Genomic DNA, 18,445 nt, shown 5'->3' on the forward strand with positions numbered 1-18,445 from the left:
AGCCCCCAACACAGAGAAATCGCCAGGGGAAGTAGAATTAAAGAAAAACATTATCCTGTGTATCTCATGCCCCATGGTGGGGAGTTGGGGGGCTCCGCCCCCGCACTTGGCAGAGTGGATGCTGAGAAGGGCACAGCCCAGGCTGCTCCATGGACCCACAGTTAGTAGTTTGCAGGGGTGGGTGTGCCTGTTTGGGCAGGAATTCTACTCTGTGTTGTGTTCTGAGCTCTACGCGGGGGTTCACCTGCTACATGCGAGAGAGGGAGAGAAGAAGGTCAAGTTTCTCTGGGGGTTGTGAGTACATGCCCTGAGAGTCTGGTCCTCACATACTCCAGCTATTTCCTCCCTGCTCTGGAGGCTTGTTTCAAGCCGTGACTTGGGGATCTGGGAGGCCGCCTGCAGAATGGATGTCAGGAAAACTGCAGCTGTTGCAGCTGATGTGCATGAAAGATGGGCGAGTGCATGCCGTGTGGGAGCAGACTGACCTCAGTGGGGTGGCCCTGCTGTGCCTGCAACTGATTTTTTGTTTGTTTGTTAAAGATTTTATTGTGGAAGGGGAATAGGACTTTATTGGAGAACACTGTGTACTTCCAGGACTTTTTTCCAAGTCAAGTTGTTGTCCTTTCAATCTTAGTTGTGGAGGGCACAGCTCAGCTCCAGGTCTAGTTGCCGTTGCTAGTTGTGGGGGGCGCAGCCCACCATCCCTTGCCAGAGTCAAACCGCCAACCTTGTGGTAGAGAGCCCGTGCTCCAACCAACTGAGCCATCCGGGAGCTCAGCGGCAGCTCAGCTCAAGGTGCCGTGTTCAATCTTAGTTGCAGGGGGCAGAGCCCACCATCCCTTGTGGGAGTCGAGGAATCAAACCGGCATCCTTGTGGTTGAGAGCCCACTGGCCCATGTGGGAATCGAACCGGCAGCCTTCGACATTAGGAGCACGGAGCTCCAACTGCCTGAGCCACCAGGCTGGCCCTGCAGCTGGTCTTTACAAGTCCTGAATGAGATCCAGACACGTGTGCTGTTTGCTCCGTGGCCACTGATGGGCTTTGCTTCATGCATACAAACTGGCATTTGTATCTCTGATGGTTCTTGACTATTTAAAATCTACTCCACCTCCATCCTTTTGTTTTCCTTGAGGTCTTGGTTACCAGCAGTTTCATTTTTTATGAACTACCAAAGAGATTCTGGCCCTCAGAGTGTGGTGTGCCCCGAGTTTTTGTTGTGATGTTCCTGGTTTTATAGTTTACTCCTGCTTTGTTCCAGCCCTGGATGACTCCCACATCAAGGAGCACTTGAGCCTTTCCAGAATTAGTGGGGTTCTGTAGGGGAGGTGTGGCTGTGCCTGGTGCCAGCTGAGAGAAGAGGAAGGGGAGGGGAGGTGGGTGTGGGCCGCTCCCAGGGCCCCTGCTCTGGCTTTGCTTGGGAGAGCTCACAAGGATACCTGATGTCTGCAGGGCACCTGATCCTGTGTGACTGGCCCAGGGCTAACACTTCCAAAAAGATGTTTCTAGCCTGACCCTGCCCTCCAGCTAGCATCCCTGCCCAGGACCGGATGTCAGCAGGGGGTGCTCTCCTCACGCTTTCCCTAACCATTTCCAGGTTGAGGGTCTCAAAGTGTGATCCAACTATACTAGTAATCTAGGAATTTGCCCCCATCAGCTACTCTTCAAAACAAGGCTCAGGACTTAAGACTTATCTGGGAAAAACAACATTTTAGAGCCCTCTTGTAGAAATTCGTAGCAGACACCAAGTACTGTAGGCCTGACAGAACTGCAGGAGAGAAACCTGCTTAACCCAGCTCACCTGCCTTTTCCCCAGACCTGTTTGATCTTTCCCCCCACATTTCATCTATTCTGAGATACTTTTTTATTTGACTGTCTCTGAGATCAGCAGGGCATTGTACAATAATCACATCTTTATTATTGGCAGCATTTTCTCTTTCTTCACATTCCATAAAATAATGATGTGTCTCACATTCAGTGATGCCTTAGTGGGGTGACAGATGTGGGAATAGGCCACGCTGGGGATCCCTGTCCTAGGGTTTGTGGAATGGGGGCCCGTAGCCTGGGCCTCATGCCTCCTTTTGAGCCTCTCTCTTCTCCAGTGTGGATGGGACCAGATGTTTAGGGCCTCTCAGGAACACAGCGTGGTGTTGAGAACAGGACGAGGAGGAGGAGGTGAAATGAAGCCTGCAGTACAGGGACCACCTTCCTGTGCAGAGGGCCCGGGTCTGCCCGCCTGCACTCAGCGCCCTTCCTTGCCCCCGCCACCCTCTTCAGCCCTCTCCCAAACCCCCTCACTGTTTCTTCCACCCTGTGTTAGTTTCCAAGGCTGCTGTAACAAGTACCACAAACTGGCTGCCTTGAAAGAACAAGAATGTACTGTGTCACAATTTTGGGAGCTACAAGGCCAAAATCAAGGTGTCAGTAGCTCCCTCGAGACTCTGGGTAGAGCCCTTCCTTGCCTCTTCCAGCTTCTGCTGGTGGCTGTCAGTCCTTGGCGTTTCTTGATTTGCAGCTGCGTTACTCCAATCTCAAGGCTTTGTTGTCACGTGGTGGTGGTCTCCTTGTGTGTGTCTGTTTCCACATGACATTTTCCTCTTATAAGGGTACCGATCAGATTAGGACCCAGAGTAATGACCTCATCTCAACCTGATTACATCTACAAAGACCTGTTTCCAAATAAGGTCACATTTACAGATACCAAGGGGTTAGGACTTCAACATATCTCTTTTGGGGACACAATGCAACCGTACACACCCTATAGCCTTTCTTCCGATGGCTGTTCCTGGTATTCATGTGTGGGTTCAGCTCAGGTGCCCTGGGGCCCACACCTCCTCTTGGAATGGCTTCTGCTGCCCCATCCTGACACATTGATGCCAAGGCCTCGGACTCTTGACCCCAGTCCAGTCCCTGCCACTTGGTGACAGAAGTGCCTCCGCCTTCACCTCCTCTTCATTACTTACCAACCCAAACCAGGTCCGCTGGAGTAGTCAGAATGCTGGTGTCCTTCATGGTACACCATGGTGCTGTCCCCTTTTTGAAATGTTAATTACAGCTTCAACTGTATAATTAGTCAGCGACAGAATTAGCGCTAATCCCAAACCACTGAGGGATAATTGGACTCACCTCGGTGGAGAGATGCCCCTTAACTGGTGATGGGACTTCCAAGTCAAAGGGAGAAATAAACCTTTCCTTTCCTGCTGACCTTGGCCCTGATGGACTGGACTCAAGAATTTTCAAACTCTGCCGATTTTTCATCAATGTATTTGCCCATTTTTATTAATTTTTTCCCCTTTGGACATTTTTCTTATGCGCAGTGGTTTTTCTTTAATTGTTCCTCGGTAATCTATATATTATTATTTTTTAAACCCTAAAGTGGCTTTTAGCTGCTTCATATCTTTTTTGGAGTAGGAAAGGTATGAATAATAAATAAAAGAAGGAAGATATTGAAGCCTTTTTACTCTGGTGACGTGGCTGAACAGAAGTCTCTCTTCAAAGCCGACCCGTCTCTGGAAGAGCTTCTGTGCTGGGTCCAGCTCCCTCAGAAGACCCAGATTGCTCTGTGTCTCATTTGTAAAAACTCCCCTTTTTTATCCTCTTCTCATTTATCACTAAGAAAATTGTAAATACCAATTAGATTATAAGCTTTTGAGGACAAATTGAGTTGAATATTTCCTTGTTTCTGCTTCATGGTTGCTAGCACGCTCTTTACCCAGAGGGTAAGTTAAAGAATATTCGATTTGTGGTGTGGTCACAGTTAATTTTTGGGGACTCAAATATACACAGTACTACTTTCCAGCCAAACGCAGGAAAACATTTTATTTCTTTTCCCACAACATTTGGGCTGGTCATTCTCTGTCTCGGTTTCCTTATGTGGGGAGATGGTGGAATTATCTCAAAATTCTATCTTTGAAATCTCCTGAATGTCTAGCGTTCTAGTTGGGTTTTGATGAAGGTGTAGAACTCTCATCAAGTAGCTGGATTGCAGACAGGAGGGAAAGCCTTTGGATCTCATGTGCAGAATTAATCATTGAGAAGGGCAAACGTAGGCATTTCATGAAAGTGGTTTTTGTTTGTCCTGTATTCCAGCGCAGGCCTGGACTCAAGAGAGACATCTGTCCCCGTGTTTGTTTTTCATTATTTGCTGGTAATAATGGCTGTCATTAGAAAGTGGAGAATTGCCAGGGCCCCTTCAGATGCTTTGTTTAATGAGCCTTCTCCAGCAGAGTGGTTCTCCTGGCTTCAGTGGAAATGGGAAACGTGGGAAGAAGTCACAAGTAGGAGGCACCAGCAGCAAAAAGGAAGGTTAAGGCCAAAGATTTAAAGAGGAAGATGGAGGGAAGCCCTCCGCTGCAAACAGAGGCTGAACTTGAAATTAAAAGGAAAAAAGAAAATAAAAGCCCAGGACACTGGATTCATCTCTGGCTCTGCTGCTCGTTATCTGTGTGACCTTGGAAAAGTCACATAACTTCTCTAATCCTCCATTTCCTCATCTAGGTACAAGAGTAATTGCAGTTTAAAAGGTTTGAAAATTGCAAAAACCGTAATTACTTTTGCACCCACCTAATATAAATGGGCATGATAATCCTTGCCCTCCCTGCCTCAGGCGGTCAAGAGGATCAAATGAAAGTGTTCTGGAAACAGAAGCGTTTCTGTAGGTCATTATGCTCTTCCTCACTGCTGTAGTTTAATAACTGATTTTGTAAGACATTTTTGGGAAGGCCCTTCCCAACTGATGGGCCAGTCAGAAGACACCCCTCCCATCCGGCTTCAGTGTGTAGGTCTAACCCTGGAGGAAAGATGTAGTTTTCTAGAATTCACTGTCACCCTTGTGATGTTACAGGGGGAGGAGGAAGAAGAAAAGGCAAGCTGTCTCACCCCACCCCAGGCCCCCCCAAAATGCGGATGATGTGCAGACAGCAGCCCTGGCGCCTCTGCAGTGGGCTGACTGGACACCACAGCCCCGCGTCAGGGAACAAGCCTTAGGTAGAAGGGTCGATAGACCCTCCTTGTTATGAGGGCAAGTAGGTATTTGGGAAACTCATTCCCTAATAAAGGATATTGAACTTGGGAACCTTCTGCTTGTCGCTGAAAGAACTCTTAACTCCAATTTGTATATGTAAAAGAGGGAAAATTCTAGGTTCATATAACTAGGAAATCTAGTTGTAAGTTGGCTTCTATATCCAGGGACTCACCTGTCTGTTATTCTTTCAGTCTTTGTGTTGGTGTCTTCCGTAGGCCTCCTCTCCCTTACAGTGGCAGAGACAGCCCTGGTAGCCCTAGCAGACACCTCACCTCAGCACTGGTGATGCTAGTGATGGTCTTGGAGAGGGCGATGATTGGCTGACTTGGGTCATGTGCCCATCCTGAACCAATCACAGTGGCCAAGTGGGTGACTGGATACTCCAGGAGTACACATTGGTCCCCTGGAGCTAGAGCAGGGGGTTAGCTCCACCCCCAACCTCAGCTATAAAGCCAACAAAGTTTACCAGATATCTTGTTGCCCTTAGCAGAAGTCATTCCTTGGTGTCCTTTGCGTGGCGGAGAGTAGGACCAAACCAACCGTGTATCTGGCCCAGGTAGTTCTTATTGAATCAGCAGCAGACACTTAATGGTTACCTGCTGTGTGCACCTCAATACTAGAGGGGGGAGGGAAGCATGTTAGATTGCCTTTACTTTCAAGTTGCCTGTCATCCAACTGAGGAAAATGAGACATAGACCCATAAAAAATAATGAGCATCACAGTAGTTGCAAGAAAAGGTAGGGTCACAAGTGTGGCCATGAGCAAGTCACTCAGCTGGTTTCGTTGGAGCTTCCTAATCCATCAACCGAGAAAGTGAGTTAATGTTTCTCCCATGTTTCTTGAGCTGCAAATGTGACTTATAGAAGAGGTGCCAACTGCCATTTCTTTGAGTGATTACAAGCACACCCTGCAACCAGGGTCACTGCTCAGGGACGGGTCAGGAGCTGCACAGGGCTTGACAAGGGCCCCTTGTAACTGCCTTCAGGGAAGAAGAGCCCCTCTTACGCCATCAATTCCCACTCGTAGGTGTATGACGTGTCCGGGATTTAGCGTTGTCCTGACAGCTCAAAGCCATGTTTCCTAGTCACCTTCTCTGACCCTAACTTTCTGGGACTCCGTTGACCTGTGCTTATTTTTTAAAAAAAGGAGCAGTGGAGAGCTGGGCTGGACAGATCCGAGCAGGAGGCTGGGCTGGGACAGGGTCTTCGCGGAGCTGTAGCCGTGTCGGCCAGCCCCACGTGTCGGCCAGTCCCACGTGTCGGCCAGCCCCACGTGTCGGCCAGCCCCACGTGTCGGCCAGCCCCACGCACCCGAAGGCCAGACCGCTCCCACATCATAAGCAGCTGAGGTCATTTTCACTGATGCTGCTTGAAACACTCCCGGCCTGGGTCCTGCAAAGGTGCTGCCTGAAACCTGAACCCTTCCAGCAAGAGGGGCTGAAAGCTCTTACCTGCTCTGTGTAGACATTTGACACCAATAAGCAGAAATTCCCCCTGCCCCCCCCCCCCTCCCCCAGCCGCCATCACCTGGAACTTGAGCACAAGAACCAGCTTTCACTTAGATCTTGGATTCAACTGAAAATGAGACTTTTCAGCAGGTTGGCAACTGAAAAGTTTCCTGTGCTACTTTTTAAAAAGTTATGAGGAAAGCCAGTGTAAAACATGAAATGAATAAATGTATATTTAAACATTGAAACAGCAAATCAAAATGTTGAAACAAAAAGGACTCATCGTTTTATCCTAGCATAGTGTTCACTTTTGTGCCTCTTACTTCCCCATGCATAAGCGGTTTCTAGTTGTTTAACAGACTGAGCTTTCATTATCTTCACTGAAGAACACAGCAAAACCAAAAGCTGCAGGGAGTCATGGATATTGAAGATGCCCCCAAAAGGACTGTAGCCAGGCCAGGTGTGCTGAAGTCTCACTCTGAGGCCATCCTGGAGACTGTCCTCAAGGTCTGTCCAGGAGACAGCTTTAGCCAATGGTTGTGAATTTAGGGTTTGGATTCGAATTCTGCCTCTGCTGCTTACTGGTTGTATGCTTGGCTAAGTTACCTAACCTTCCCGGCCTTTATTTGTATGTCTGTAGAATGGGGATCATAATAGTACCTATTTCATAGGGATGAGTGGGTTAAGAGGAAAGTGAAGCATATGAAGCACTTAGCGACTGGAATATAGAAAGGTTCCGCGAGCGTTAGCTGGTGGTAAAACAATGTGCTTTTGATAGTCTAGTAATTCACCCTCCTGCGAGAAGCCACCTCATGTGGAATTCAGTGTTTTAACCTGGGTTAGTGTTTCCCACAAATCTGTAACACCCGCTTCCTAGCTTTCTCCCTTGGTCTCTTTCCTTTAGACCACAGAAGCGATTTAAAACCAGTGGCTTCATGTGGTGTAGCCATACAATGGAATACAATTCAGTCGTAACTGAATTGTAGGAGCCTATTGACATGAAATGCCCCGAATAGGGAAATCTATAGAGACAGACAGTAGATTAGTGGTTGTTGTTGGATAACAAGGGTTGGGAGGAAATGGGGGAGTAGCTGCAGATAGGTACGTACAGGGTTTCTTTTAGGGGTGACAGAAATTTGCTGAAATTAGTGGTGATGGTTGCACAACTCTGTAAATATACTAAAATGTACTAAACTGTGGGTGAATTGTATGGTAAGCGAATTGTTTCTCAGTAAAGCTGTTATTTAAAAATCAAACCAACCAACCAACCAACCAACCAGTGGCATAACTGCTTCAGGATTAATGAACAGCAAGCAGAGGTGCCATAATTGAATGAATGAATGAATGAATGGGCCCCCAACACCTGTGACCAAGCAGCTACCAGGCATTTATTGAGCTGTTCTGGGAGTCAAAGGCAGATGCAAAGAACCCTAAGTTGTGGTCCTTCCCTCAAGGAACTTGAGAGAGGAGAAGAACAGTGATAGCCAGTGTAAGAATTCTTTGCTTTGTGTATTCATTCCTTTACACCCTTGTTAGTTCAAGTATTTGCTGAGCTCTTACTGTATGCCAAACACCATTTAAAGTTCCAGAAACAGCAGTGTCAGAGCTTACAGCTTAGTGGAATCAAATACAAAGATGCATTAGCTTTATAAAAGAGAATGCTTTAAAAAACAAAAACAAAAACAAAAAAACAGCCATTACTTTAAAAAGTAAAAAAAGCTCAAGAGACCCCGAAGTTCCAAAACAATTTTGTAAAAGAAGAACAAACTTGTAGGACTTTCATTTCCCAGTTTCAAACTGTACTACAAAGCAACCGTAGTCAGGGCAGTGTGGTGCTGGCGTAAGGAGAAACATAGATCAGTGGGTCAGAACTGAGAGTGCAGCATGTCAGTTATATTTCAGTAAAACTGAGGGAAGAGAAGAGGTCAGAGTTCAGAAGTAAATCCACACATTTATGGTCACTGGGTCTTTGAAAAGGGTGCCAAACTATTCATTGACGGAAAAAATAGCCTTTTCAACAAATGATGCTGGCATAAATAGATATCCACATGCAAAAGAATGAAGTTGGACCTTTACCTCAGATGATAAAAATTAAAATGAATCAGATACCTAAATGTAAGAGCTGAAACTGTAAAACTCTTAGAAGGAAACATAGGAGTGAATCTTTGTGGACTTGGCAATGGAGCTTGTAATAGATAATGACACCAAAAACGCAAACAACAAAAGAGATAAATTGTACTTCAGCAAAATAAAAACTCTTATGCTTTAAAAGTCATCATCAAGAAAGTGAAAAGACAACCTACAGACTGAGAGAGAATATTGGCAAGTCATCTCTCTGATAGAGAGTTGTATTTAGAACATAAAAAACTCTTACAACTCAACACTAAAGAGACTACTCAATTTTTAAAATGAGCGGGGGGGTCTGAATAGTAGATACTTCTCCAAAGAATGTAAACAGATGGCCAAGAAGCACATGACTAATGCTCATTGTCATTAGTCATCAGAGAAATACAAATCAAAATTTAAAAATGGGTACTAACGGGCTGGCCCGGTGGCTCAGGTGGTTGGAGCGCTGTGCTCCTAACACTGAGGTCGCTGGTTTGATTCCCACATGGGCCAGTGAGCTGTGCCCTCTACAGCTAAGATTGTGAACAACAGCTCTCCCTGGGGCTGGGCTGCCTTGAGCAGCTGGAGGTCAGCCTGAGCTGCTGTGGAAAATGGTGGCAGTTCCTCAGAAAGTTGAACATGGGTTACCATTTCACATGCAATTCTACTTCTAGTTGTATACCCAAGGGAAACAAAAACAGATGTCCACACAAAAACTTGGGCACAAATATTCAAGAGCATTGATCGTAATAGCCAAAAGTTGGAAACAACTCAAATGTCATCCACAGACGAGGCATCAACAGACGAGCAGGTAAATGAAATGCGGTATATCCGTACAGTGGAACACTATTGGCCACGCAAAAGAATAAAGTGCTGATCCATGCTGCGACGTGATGAACCTTAAAAATACTTTGCTAAGTATGAGAAGCTGGTCATAAAAGGCCATGTACTGTATGATTCCGTTTATATGAAATGTTCAGAAATAGGCAAATCAATGGAGACAGAGTCGATTAATGGTTGCTTAGCGGTGTGGGGGATGAGGGACTTGAGAGGTGATAGTTAAAGAGTACAGGATTTCTGTCTGAGGGGATGAGAATGTTCTAAAACTGGTTTGTGGTGATGGTGGCATAACTGAATATACTAAAACCCATTGCATTGTACACGTTAAGCAGTTTGTGGATTATATCTCAATGATGCTGTTACCAACAAATATATAATAAAGAAGATACTTTCCTAGGAAAAGGAGCTGTCCCAAGCAGACTTGTATTTATTATTACAGGATTGGGGCCTTAGTGGACCACTGGTGCTCAGGATGGGAGGGGTGGCTGTCACCCCTGGTGTGATACGCATTGGGACAGTGGGAATGTCACCCTAGCATCAGAAATAAAATGAACGGATTTTAACTGATTTTCTGGGAGCGCGTGTGAGGGTAACTAATGAGAAATAGGGTACTGTTTGACGGTCGCTTACTGGTTTGGTGCCCATGTCCTCCACCGTTGGTGCTCTGTGTTGGTCTTGGCATACAGTGCCATCATCTGGCCTGCTGGGGCCCACCTCAGGTACTGCACACATTGGTCCTGAGGGATGTTATCACATCAGGCCTGTTTACTCTTATGTGACCAAGAGAGACTTCTGTTGAAAATGTCCTCTGGGCAGAAACAACCCAAGTGTCCGTCAGTGGATGAACGGATAAACAAAAGGTGACATGTACATACAACGGAATATTATTCAGCCTCAACAGGGGGTGGAATACTGACAACTGCTACAACATGGATGACCTTTGAGACTTTATACACAGTGAAATAAGCTAGACGCCAAAGGACAGATATTGTATAATTCCCCTTGTAGGACATATCTGGAATAGGCAAGTTCCTAGAGACGGACTGGAGGGAGGGGAAATGGGGAGTTATTGCTTCATGATTATAGAGTTTCTGTGGGGGGTGATGGAAAGTTTTAGAAATAGACAGTGGTGATAATTGGAGAATAGTGGGAGTGTGCTTAGTGCCACTGAATTGTACACTTAAAAATGGTTACAGTAGTAAATTTTATGTATATTTTACCACGATTAAAAGAAATATATCCCCTGGAGAATAATTGCCGCTCTGGCCTAGCCATAATTGGTGTCTGAGATGACATGGAAGGAACTCAAGTTATGGGATAACCTCAAAGGCAAGGTTTCTCTGAGTTGAAAAGCTGTTTGTATTTGTAACGTATTGAAAGCAGTGCTGTTTTCGACAAAAGGTAAGGCAGTAGAGAAAGATGGGGCGGGATGTGGTGCTTAAGTCAGTACTTCATCTCCCTGTTGTCAGGAGTGAGAGAGCAGGACCACTTTAGGTGTTTGCCTCAGGGTGCTGGGCTGGGAGCATGTGTGGGTGTTCCAGACCGGGAGGGCAGTAGTCAGATAAGGTTGGCAAGACTCCTGCTTTCTGGCCGGAAGTGCCATGTGTGTGGTAGGGGGAGGCCGATGGCAGGACCCTGCCGAGAAGTGGCAAAGTGTGGAGCCTTCTTGTAACACTTGAATCTGATGCCGTACCTGTTGTCTCCCCAAACAGAAAAGGGAGATTTCATTGCCCTGGATCTTGGTGGGTCTTCCTTTCGAATTTTGCGGGTCCAAGTGAATCAAGAGAAAAACCAGAATGTTCACATGGAATCTGAGATGTATGACACCCCGGAGAACATCATGCACGGCAGTGGAAGCCAGGTGGGTCCCTGCTCCCTCCAGGAACCAGACCCCAAAACCCCTGTCCATCATAGATGCACGTGGAAGGACTCCTAGGAGGAAGGGTGTGACCGCCTGAGGACACCCCGCTGCCTGGGTAAACTGGTGGCTGGGAGGGGGCTGCGGGGACTTTCACAGGGGGTAGGTTGTGAAGAGGGAAGCCCAGTAGCTCTGTTGGGTAAATGCATTTATTTCTCAAGGACCCTGGGATTCATTCCTCAGCGTAGTTTAGCAGAGCCCTTGGCTGCAAACGTTCCTTCCGAGGCATTGGCCTCCTGACTCACTTCACCAAAGGTACAGGCCGGCAGGGTGTGGCTGTCACCTGTGGGGCAGCAGCAATTTGAGTGTGTAGCCCCAAGGCTATTTAAGGGCTCCTGGCCACCTGATTTAATTAGCCTCCTATGAGTCCTTGCCACAGAAAGCAAAGAGAGCAAGGCCTTGACTGGGAAACCACCGTCCCCTCCTCTCTCACTAGGTATTCAAGCTCCACCCACTTCATGGCGCCCCCCGCCCCCCAAGGGCTGCCTGCCATTGCTGGCTGACTGGCTATTGGTCCTGCTCAGAAGGGCCTGTCCACCCCTCTCCTGCCTTCTGGTTGTGGTACGCGGTGGGTCCCTAGTTCCCTGAGGACCCTGTGGGCAGGGTTCAGGCAGCCCCCAGACAGGTGTCCAGTCATTTCTGTGTCCTGTAAGTTCCAACCCCTCAGCCGCTCCTGTGGATGTTCTGGCTCCTCCAGTTTGTAGCTCGCCTCCTGAGTCACGGCTGCTGTGCCTACTGTCCGGATACATATTCAGGGATCACCAAATATTTGCTTTAGGGAGGGTGTGTTCACGCCAAGGCTCATGACTAAGTTCTCCAGGAAACCCATTCGTCCTGGGCTAGACCTTGAGATGAGGCCCCACAGCCTTCTCCTCTTGACTCCGCTTTGTTCCTGTATAAATTTGGGTGGGACCTGGAGGAAGTGCTCTGCCTTTTCAAGAAAAGGGCTAATCCTGGCCTTTAACCTGCTGCTGAGGGTTTGATTCAGAGCTTTTCAAACCATGCCACAGTGAGCATTGAAGGTGGCACTGTCATTAGAACAGTTGAACCACTGTTCAGGCAGCCACAAAAATGGGTTGTGTCTCTCATTGGATGTCGCTGCGTGGAGGTTCCCCTGCTTATCCCTCCATTACTGGGCTGCAGAAAGTGGCCCGTTCATCCAGTGCGTGCATGGAGGCTGCCAGCTGGTTAGGCTCCTAGTCCTGCCCAGCGTTTGCTGCGTTGTTCTTCCATACAGGTGGCCAGCAGCCTGGGGCTGGCATCCTGCTCTTCCCATTGGCAGCAAGTACTGACCTGTCACACTCTATTCTCCATGGTCCTTGGATTGAGCCACCTCTGCCTGCTGCCTTCACCACTGGGACGTCCCCCTGTGCTGCAGACATGCCTGTGTGCTTTGGCAGGGTTTGTAAATTAAGGGTGTGCCTCTCCCTCCCATAGCCAGGTGCATACTGGCTACAGTCACTTCCACAGTGACGTCCTCCTTACTGCTGCCTCTGGGTCCTCGTCTCTCTTAGCATGTGTCCCCATGTTCTCAGCCCCAGGATCACTATTTCCTGCTGTCTGTTTTTCACCTCTGCCCTTTTCAACCAGTCTGCAGAGAAAAGATGATGATGATGTAGTAGTATAGCAAATATATAGTGCTTGTTGTATGGAAGTCACTGGTCTAAGCACTTTATATGGGTTAACTCATTTAATCATCACACAACCCACTTGGGTAGGTGTTGTTATTCCCATTTCACAGATGAGAAAATTGAGGCTTAGACATTAGGTAACCAGCCCCTTGGGTCTCACAACTCATAAGTGATAGAGCTGAGATTTGAGCTCAGGCAGTCTGGCTTCAGATGTTGCAGCTTTAGCAACATGGAAAGAACACTCTTAGCCTGAGTTTTGTCTTTGTCTTTATTGTTTTTATTTATTTAAAAATTTTTTGGTCGTGAGGAAATGTGTGGGCTGTGAACAAGGAGGAAGTTCCAAGGAATGAGGGAGAGGGCTGGCAGTTGAAAAATAGGGATAAAACAGGAATTTCTGTTCCAGAAGTTTGGTGTGAAGTTAGAAATATGTATTGGGTGGTCCATTTTTCTGAGGTGTCTTATCGACCTGAGGAGTATTCTGCTAAACCAATGGCCCCATTTTGCCCATGAAGCAACTGAGACTCACAGACCATGAACAGCGCTGAATTCTTGGAGTTGTGATCTCATCTTCTGTAATGTGTGGGAATTCTTAATAAATTTTTAAACTTTTGTTTGACATAATATTAAACTTACAGAAAAGTTTTAAGATAAGCACACAGAACTCCCATATAAACCCTTCATCCAGACTTGCCAATTGTTAACCATTTGCTGTGTCCTTCCCTCTCTCTCTCTCTACACACACACACACACACACACACACACACCTCAAATTTCAATGCAATTTTAAGCTTTAATAACTTTAGAAGCATAAATGCAGTCTTTTTACAAACATCACATATTTAATTTTCAGAATTTTGAATAAGAAGTGTTTAGGTTTTTGTTTTAGTCAATGTTTGCCATCTTCAATCAGAGGAATTGGATCTGTGTGTGTGTATTTTTAAAATAATTATTATGTTGTCAGGAAAGAAAAAAACTAATGTTTTTCAGACCTTAAAATTTTGAGTCCGGAGAGGCTGGGTAACGTCCCTCCCTGGTTGGTCACAGGCATAGGTTTGCCCCTGGGGTAGCGTCCTGTCTCCTTGAGCCCCTGGATTGTGGGCGTTCTAAAAACATGGCATTTCCATGTTAACAGAGCACTTCGGGGTGGTTGTGTCTGGCTCAGATCCGGGAGCTGGTTACAGCGCCCCATCCGTGTGAATCTACTTCTGCAGCCTGTGTCTCCCTGCCACTTCCTGCTGGCTCCTTCCTTCCGCCTGGACTGCTCTTCCGGGGGCCTCAGGGGAGTCTGGAGCTTCCGAGTGCTGATGATGTGGGGTGTGTTGATGGACTCAGTAGTGGGTTATATCGCTCAGAAATATAGGTCACAGGAAGCTTAGCTGGACGCCTCCAGGGAAGGTGGTCATGTGTTTCCTGAGTCAGGGTTGCCAGCTCCAGCCATAGCCTGAGTGACAGTGACTCAGGCACAAAGGTTCCTACTGCACAATGAACAGGTTTTCCTTTACCCTGGCAGGAAAGTCAGACTTTAGAGCTGGGTCAGGGACATCGGTGGGAAGATAGACATGGGAATAATGATTTCTGGTCCTGTCTTTAGGATACCCCCTGTGAGATGGCCTTGTCTGAGAGCACGGGCTGGGGCTGCTTCCTGTGACTCTGGGGCTTGGCCTTGCCAGCACTGCCTTCTTCTGGGCTTCAGGAAGCTCCGTCGTTGTGTCAACCCCACACATAAGGGCAATCTAATGCAGTGACGGTCATGTGAAAAAGACGGGGGTTTACCACGATGATGGCCTGGTGGCCATAAAAGGATATATATGCTTTGGTTACATTAATAGAGGTATAGAGCTGAGGAAAAGGGAAGTTTTTAGTTCAACTTAGCTCTCCTCTGATCGGAACACATACAAAATGTTATATTCAGTTCTGGGTACATTTTAGAGGTGAGAGGAGGTATTAGATCCAAAAAGATTGCCTTAGAGGTGGTGAGCCTCCCATCATTGACAGTATTTGTGCAGAGGCGAGGGAAACAGTGTTCCGTGCTCTTTCTAGTGGATCTCAAGACGTATAGGTATATCTTAGGCAATGTGTTGCACAGCAGGCAAGTTTAAATTACAGTCAACTAAATAAACGGTGGTGTATTCACACCATAGGATACTATACAGCAATGAGAATGAACAGCCTACAAAGACACAGCAATGTGGATGACTCACACACATGCCGAGTGAAAGAAGACGTGCATCAAAGAGTGCACAACACCATTCCGTTTATCGACAGTAATGGAGAGTGTTAGAAGTCAGGGTGGCGGGCAATTCCCCTCGTGGGGTTGGGTGGCAGTAGTTGTGACTGTAGGGGACAAGAAAGGGATGTCTGGGAGCTGATAACGTGTTTCTTGATCTGGGTGCTGGTGACTCAGCTGGGTGTTTCTTGTGAGAATCCAGTGGACTTTGCACTTAGGATGTGTGTACTTTTTTTGGTATTCATATTATATCCAATAAAAAGTAAAAACACGATAGTCTGAAGTAAATCACTCAAGTGGGTCAGAAGCTACAGAATTGCACATGGAGCTTCTGGAATTTACAGAGACAGGTGCATAGACATAGAGACATCTGGGGGAAAATGGTGATAGGAATAGTGACTTCTGGGAAGGGGCCAGACAGCCCCTCCCCCTGGGTCGCTGATGACACTGTGATATTGGGCGGATGAGCTGGTTTTCTGTTATACCTAAAATATTAAATTTAATATTTTTAAATGTTCTCAGTACCCAGATAATACATAGTGGGACCACTGAGAAGCCAGTTCTGTATGAAGGTTTGAAATGCTTCGTCAGCTGTGCTGGCCCACAGGGTAGGCTCTCATAATGGACTTCTCTACCATTCATACTCCCTGTACCATTCACACAAGGCTGCAGGGTGCCGTGCTAGTTACATTTTTCCTGAAATGCTTTTCTCCCTCTCACTGTTGTCTCGTGCTTCCTCCAGCTTTTTGATCATGTTGCTGAGTGCCTGGGAGACTTCATGGAGAAAAAGAAAATCAAAGACAAGAAATTACCTGTGGGACTTACATTTTCTTTCCCTTGTCGACAATCCAAAATCGATGAGGTAAGGACCTTGGGTATATTGGGTTCCAGAGAAGCCCCAGAGTAAAAAAGCTAATGAACCCTTTTCCCCTTTTGCTTACAGGATGGACCGTGTGTCTTAAATTTTTCAGAAACATTTGTATAAATTAATGTGAGGTGAGCCATCAGGTAGAGAGAACTGTTTATTAAACTCAAGCAAGTGAAGGAAGAAAAAATAGGCTTAGGGACGATGGAGAGAGGATGGAAAGCCCTTTGTCAGAGTTGTGTGGCGTGGTGTTTGTTTACTTGGAAGCCGTGCCGTTAGAGTGGATTTGGTCAGGGCCCCCCTCAGGTGCCAGGACCCCACCTCTCCGATGCCAGGACTGCCTCTCCATAACGTCTGCTGGTCAGTGGCTCTAGCCCCAGAGAGGCCCTAGGTTCTCTTTTTGACCTCCAGGTGATTTGTTGCACCCATCTTCTTGTTTGTCATTTGGTCATTCACCCGTTCAGCAAGGAGGGACTCAGGCATACCATGTGATAGCATCGTACCGAAGAGCACTGCAGGAATACAAAATAAGTAGATGCCACCTCTTCCTTTTATACATAGAGAGACAGAGGAACCCCCCCCCCAATGGCAATCTATGAATAGACTCCTCATAACAGGAACTCTGATGGTTAACCTTATTGAGGGTCCATCAGGTGCCAGGCTCTGTTCTAATACACCCTTCACAGTTAAAACACAATCTCTAAACACCCCCAAGAGTGAAGGCTTATGATCCCCACTTTATAGGTGAGGAAACCGAGGCTCCGAGGGAATAGGAACCTGTCCAAGGGCACCCAGCCAGGAAGCAGCAGAGCCCATGCTGGTAACCAGTCTGCTGTCCTGCAGGGAACATGGCACCCGCCACACTGCTGGGCAGTATCCCTGTACCTCTTTTTCAGGAGAGTAAGCATTTTCTCCTGGGCATGGCTTCATGCTGCTGGGGTCCTTACATCTGTACAATTTGTGTAATCACTTAGTGTCAGAGCAAGAAGGAGCTTGAGAACTCAGCAGGCCCAGCCCTTCATTTTACAGATGGAAAAATGAGGTCTCCCAAGGTCATAGGACTTATTAATGGCAGATCTAGGACCAGAATCCCAGGCCCCACGTCCCACCCAGCGGGCGCCCACAACACACACACACACCCATACACACACACACACCCGTAAAGGCCTCTGAGATGTTGCCATCTCCACTTTTCTTCACTCAGGACTGCTGTGACCAATCCAAATTCTCTCTCTGGTATCTGCCATTACTAAACTTCCAAGGTATTCAGCTGGCCTCCAGGGAGTCTTCCCAAACCTTTCGCAAAGCCTGTTGGTACTACATTCCCTTGGCTTTTGAGAACTGAGACATGATAGTCGCACTCCCTGGGCAGAGACAGTGAAGGACACCCCCTTCCCACTCGGACAGGTGGGAATGAAGTGAGGACGCTCACCGTTGCTGCTTCATCGGCAGCTGTTGATCAAGTGCTGTCCCTGTGCGGGCCAGGCTAGGCCGTAGGATAGCATGGCGAGCAGGCATGGCCTGCCCCCCAGAAGGCACAGTCTTCCAGGGACGAAAGCATTGCAGGGGTGGGAAGGGAACATCCTCCGGGGCATGAGATCCCCACTGGGTGGAGCAAATGGGCCTGGTAGAGGGGCATTGTGGGCAGAGAAGGAGCCAAAGGTGGGGTTGCCACCTGTAGGCCTTGACCCCCATCCAGGAGGGCTTCCTAGGCTGGGCTGGGCTCCCTGCCAGGACATGAGTGGATCACAGGCTCTAATGACCTACCTAGGTGGCTTGTGCCCATTCCTCAAGGCTGCCTGGAACCTTCAAACTTGTCCAAATCTAGACCAGCTGCCTTATTCCACAGATGTGCAAAGTGACCCTCACAGGAGTTAGGAGAACTGCCTACAAGGAAATGAGCAGAGGTGTGGGAATAGGACCAGGTCTTCTGATTTCCAGCCCCATGTTCTTTCTACAACACCATGTATTTGGAGTCCGTTTTTGGGGGGGTAGGGGGTTGAGGGGAAGAAAAGTGTCCTGGGGCTTTTGGAATGCCTGGTTTAGCTGTGGACTGCTGCTGAGCAAAGAACCACACATTCTCCCAAGCCCTCGCCTTTCCCAGTGTATCCTACAGGCTTTACCCGTGTGGGCAAGCTCCCCATATCTGTGTTACCCGCAGAGGCCAACAGGGCTGAGCAGTAGCTCTTCCCAACCCTGCCTCATTTATAACGACTTTCTCCATTCAGAGAAAAACAGTCACATCTAACAGTTATTTTTCTTTTCTAGTGTCTTTGATTTTTTAAAAAATATATAAAAGCTATATGTAAAACTATTGAAATAATATAAAGATGTAAAGCAAAAAGTAAAATTCCTACCCTTCCTCATTCCCAAGTGAATCACCATTGGGT

General features: G+C 47.3%; 1 protein-coding gene across 2 annotated transcripts in view; it reads left to right on the forward strand.

Moving 5' to 3' along the window:
* HK1 (hexokinase 1) overlaps positions 1–18,445 on the forward strand; it is a 61,935-nt gene that overhangs the window by 19,540 nt on the left and 23,950 nt on the right. For both annotated transcript variants that reach the window (XM_019731719.2, XM_019731720.2), the window contains exons 3-4: positions 11,127–11,275; positions 15,933–16,052. In XM_019731719.2, coding sequence (XP_019587278.1) covers positions 11,127–11,275; positions 15,933–16,052 — 269 coding nt within the window. The remainder of the gene's footprint in view (positions 1–11,126; positions 11,276–15,932; positions 16,053–18,445) is intronic.

Source organism: Rhinolophus sinicus, linkage group LG07 (genome assembly GCF_036562045.2).
Source record: "Rhinolophus sinicus isolate RSC01 linkage group LG07, ASM3656204v1, whole genome shotgun sequence".
In the NCBI taxonomy this organism is placed as follows: Eukaryota; Metazoa; Chordata; class Mammalia; order Chiroptera; family Rhinolophidae; genus Rhinolophus; species Rhinolophus sinicus.